Source organism: Coffea eugenioides, chromosome 9, assembly GCF_003713205.1.
Source record: "Coffea eugenioides isolate CCC68of chromosome 9, Ceug_1.0, whole genome shotgun sequence".
Taxonomy (NCBI): Eukaryota; Viridiplantae; Streptophyta; class Magnoliopsida; order Gentianales; family Rubiaceae; genus Coffea; species Coffea eugenioides.
Window position 1 is genome coordinate 16,546,697 of NC_040043.1, and position 5,086 is coordinate 16,551,782.

The following is a 5,086-nucleotide window of genomic DNA, read 5'->3' on the forward strand; positions in this document are numbered from 1 at the left end:
GTGTGAATGCAGATGCCGGTTGCACAGTGACAGAGGTGTCAAAACAAATGCAATTAGAAAATGTTTAGGTCGCACATGAAGGTTACACCTGAACGTTTATCCCGTTACACATTAATTTGATGAAGCCGGACTACAAACCACATGAATTCTTACCAATGAATTGGAAATGTAGGATGCATATAGTTCAAGTTCGAATATTACAGATGACCCAACACAAACAGTAGTACACAAGTATATTTAGGTTCACACATCAGTAGACAATAACCGACCTAATTTCATCCACCGCAAACAAGTAGTTTACGGTGTACATTCACATACAAAAGCAACTGCCAATTCAGTGTACCAAAAAAACATGCTTCACCAATCAGCAATGTAGATCGATACTGGTACAAAGGCATCAGCAGGTCCAGCTGGTGGTTGATCAACCTACCCAACATGGCCACAAAATATGTAAATTACTCCGTACCGAACACAGTTACAGACTGATTACACATCTGTCCACTGCATGGCCAAAAATTCAAAAAATATTATAATGTGAACGAATACTTGATACGAGTAAGGGCGTGGTGAATGCAGGATATATTCGAAAAATTCATCCACACTGCCCGATCCTCCCTAATCCAATTCAAATAATGGTGGTCAGTTAAAAAATGCCTTGACATGCGACACGAACGACTCATTATGCAGTAAACTAACACGCCAATGCATGCTACTATAGTAATTACCGATTCCATTGACTTCCTCTGCCGTACGCCATCTACTCCTCCCACATCCATGTCCTGCAACCAGTTATATATCCCATATAAGCACACGCACTCGCATACGGGTACACAGGGTTTTAGGCTAATATTTAAAGGACACAATGTCTTCTCCTTCAAATACCTTACCGGTGTCACTTAGTGCCACAAAACTATACAAATTATACCTAACACCAATTGTTAGTGATATTATGTTCATTTCAGCAGATTACTTCCAACATTATCACAATAAACCAACACCTTGTCAACTATATTACCATTCGACGAGAAGATGTACGCATTAGTTAAGGGGCGTGAACATGGGTTTTGTGTACGCAGAATTTAGCAGCAAAGGTAGCAAGGGATGTACACAGACCATAGTCGATATGGTGCACATAAAATTCATTCCAACCTGAATCCATACAACGGGCTCCAGTAGCCGCTGGTGCTCCAATTTTTTAGGCACAATGATTCGGCCAGCGGGTATCCTCCCCGTATTGCTTAGTTGTGCTTGAGCAGTGCAACTACTGTTTGCACGACGAACATCATTGTCTGTGGCTCTGCACTTTGATGACGTGTTTGGCCCACTTCCTCTCCCCCTACATTAGTAACAAAACAAATCGGACTAAACTCCACACTCACCCTTTTGTGTTTCATAGCAAGTAACATATGTTATGTATGCCTATTTATGTATACACAGTTCGAGTGTGAGCCGAAATGCATTGTACATGAGATGTTCCAGTAATACGCCATAGATATTGTTGCCTACCTCGAATTCCCTCGACACAGGACTCGAGCTGCAATCAATTCGGGGTCCTTAACCCAATCCCTTTGACCCCCTGTTTCATTGGTCCCCTGGATAGCTGCACAGCCCTCGCCTCTGTGCCTCTTGCATTCCATCTCTTTAGCTCAAACTGACTCATTCTGGAACAGTTCCAATGCATTTCTGAATCCGTCCGACGTCCTGCACGCATGCCTACACACATCATTTGCTGCCGAAACTAGTGTAGAATATCTGTACATCTCTGTGAGGTGCGGGCTGCTTGTTTGGGCCGCCTCGTCACTTATTACCCCTTCCTTTGCCTGTCGAGTCCACCTCTTCATGATGCAGTTTGGAGAGATCCTTTTCAGTTTCTCGAATAGCATTGCACGAAACATGTGACAACAAGGCAGCCCATGTGTTTCCATTTTCAAGCAGGAGCACTTCATATGTCCCGTGGATTTGTTATAGACCACAGTATAATACGAGTAATTGTACGGATGTTTCATGAATTGGACAGCGGTGATTCCATTATCTGTGCCATTAATCCTACAAAATAACCCCTGCTTCTTCATTTCCTCTCGTACCACAACGAATGTGGACCTAGTAAACACTTCACCAGCATGTTTTTCTAGCGCCTGTAAATGTGTCGCTCCCAGAAGGGTACTGTGCTCTGTCACAGCCCTTTGACGCCTCTCTTCATGTCACAAACGGGCCACGGCCAAGTCATATGTTTGAAGGCACTCAAAAAACTTCAATTTCGGGGTGAGATGCAATTTCAAGACTTGATGCATTTTCTCACACCGTTGGGTACTCCACACTTCCCCAAAAAAGTTACCTCTCAGGAAAGCCATAGCCCACAGCTCCCTCTTCCGGTACATCTTCTTAACCCATTCATTATTTTCAAGCCCAAAATGTCGCACAATCTCTGCCCACATCGTTTCAAAATTTATTGTTGTACAATTCATAAACATGCAGGTCTTGAATGCCTGCAGGAACTCTTTGTCCCTTACATTTGTAGTTGCATTCATTTCCAAATGGAAGCTGCAAAGTTATGCTTAGTTGTCGGCATTAATTTTTTAATGTACTTTCGTATTGACTTGTCCCCATCTGTCACAACTGCTATCGATTTCCTCCCATGCATTGCTTCTAAGAATGTACTTATAATCCAATCGTATCCCTCATCTCCTTCACGAACGATAAAAGCACACGCAAAGATACATGTGGAGTAGTGATTGTTAACCCCACACAACACAATCGATAAAAATTTGTACTGATTCGTATTATACGTGCTGTTGAACACTAGCACATCACCAAAACTTCTATAGTCATCTCTACACACTGAATGAGTCCAAAGCAGGCAATTCAGACCGCCATGGTCATCTACAGAATATTTGAAAAATAAATTCGGATGGCCTCGTTGCTTGCCTGACAAGAATGCAATTGCCGAATCGCTGTCCCCATCACAAACTGCTACCTGCCTTTGCCGATTTAGCGCATTGTACATATCAGTTTCATGGAAGCCCAAGTTGTGGTATCCTCCAGCCTGTACAACTAGTAGTCTCATAATGTGACTTGTTCTTATGCCTGCTTGTTGCATAACTACTGCCTGTTATAGGTTCAACTTCCCAACCTTTCTATGAGGCCTCATGAAACGCACACTTTCAGGGCTGCATAAACGATGGTAATGTGCACTAACAAATTCTATAACAACGTACTTCTTTTTCGCCTCACATAATCTAATCTTCAAACGTGCTTGACAGTTCACTCTTGTTACTGCCCTTGATTCCCTTATTCGATCGCCTCTATTTAGGTGCTTTTCAAGTCGTTCGTCTTCCTTATTACAAAGCCACGACCTCACTCGGACAATCCTGTTCTTATCTTTTCTCTTGCACCCTTTTCGCACCCCAAAACCGGTTGCTCTTGCGTACATCATATACAATGTTTCTGCCTCTTCAGTACTCTCAAACTCCATGCTACCTACATCTATATCATCAATACCTTCAAATGCAGCGTTTATATTTCCCCCATTTTCACCAACATGGTCCCTACAACCCCCTACCTTTTTATCGCTTCTGTTCTGCAATACGTTGTTAAATTTTCATTTTTAAATCTGTTAGTACTGTCTTCAATATGGCATGCGCGGCAACATACCGTCTGCTCGATGGATCTCCTTCCACCATTTCCATTCGCAGTCAGGACGTTATCTACCATTCAAACATACTGTATACCATTTCACCATTGTGTGCGAGATTTATCCGAAACTTTCCATGCCACTTTCCCCTACGACATTCAAAAATCAAACAGCCCCAGTCACGTAACGCGAACTGTCCAAACGGTTGCCGAGGTGCCTATGCTCATACCGAATATGATCTTACCAAGTTATAATGCAACGCTTATGCAGCATCCTTTAACTAACACAGTTTGACATTTGAAGCTTGCAAACTACAGGTACTATTCAATGTTTGGTACTGCAAAAACATATTAGCCGTCGCTACTACTATATCCTTCTGGGTGAAACCAGCAAGGTCAAACACAGAACCGAGGCTGTCACGCAGCGGAATCTTTCTGTCAATAGGCACACATTATTATGTCTTAGCATACACAACATATTAAGAAATCTACTGCTATTTGCATAAAGTACACAAAGTGATAATCGTCCCAAAGCACATGCTGTGTCAATTATCTCAACAATTTAACAGAAAAATCAGTTGGCGGTTGAATATGTTTATTCTACCTCGTTAGGCAACTAAGAAACAAATAAATAGAGCCATCATGTGAGGGGGTGCAGCCATGTTTTATTGCTAATTGTGGTATGCGGGCATAATGAACCTTGTTCCTTTCTAAATTGTCTCCACCAAACTTTGGAATTGAGCACCACGAATGAAAGTTGCAAAATGAGCTTACAAACCTAAAATAACCAATACAGGTAATCATTCAGTGCCATCATAGGTTACGAACATTATCTGATCAACACAATGTTATTCAAGATAAATGTCATGACATGATAATCCCCTCAAAATGGCCCAAAAAATTCCCTCTCTGACAATCAATGTATGTTAAACAAAACATAGGTTCATACTTACACTCTTGCTCTTCCATTTGCATGATGACAAAATAAAGACTTACGAATACGCTTTCTTAATTGAGACTCTCCACTGCTGCCTTCCTTCCAAAGAACCCGCGACGAAGAGGGGATTCAACCATGCAACTCAATGACGGCAAATGAGCGTACAAACCTAAAATAAGGGATGAAGGTAATCATTCAATACCATCATAGGTCACGAATAATTTTCTAATGTACACAATGTTATTGCAGGTAAATATCATTACATGATAATCCTCTCAAAGTGGGGTAAAGATTCCCTCTCTGACAATCAATGTACGTTACACAACAGACACGTTCATCCTTACAGTCTTGTTCTTGCATTTTCATGATGAAATCTGACACAGAATCATTCTCGAACATAAACGGAATCGCAACATAAAGACATACCAATACGCTTCCTAATGTGATACTCTCCACTGCTGCCTTCCCTCCACAAGAAGCCGCGACGGAGAGAGGAATACGATACACTTCCAATACCAC

General features: G+C 41.8%; 1 protein-coding gene across 1 annotated transcript; it reads right to left on the reverse strand.

Moving 5' to 3' along the window:
• Positions 1–2,524: 2,524 nt before the first annotated feature.
• Positions 2,525–3,097, reverse strand: LOC113782326 (protein FAR-RED IMPAIRED RESPONSE 1-like). The gene has a single exon (XM_027328218.1). The coding sequence runs from the start codon at positions 3,095–3,097 to the stop codon at positions 2,525–2,527; it is 573 nt and encodes a 190-aa protein (XP_027184019.1).
• Between the last annotated feature and the right edge of the window lie 1,989 nt (positions 3,098–5,086).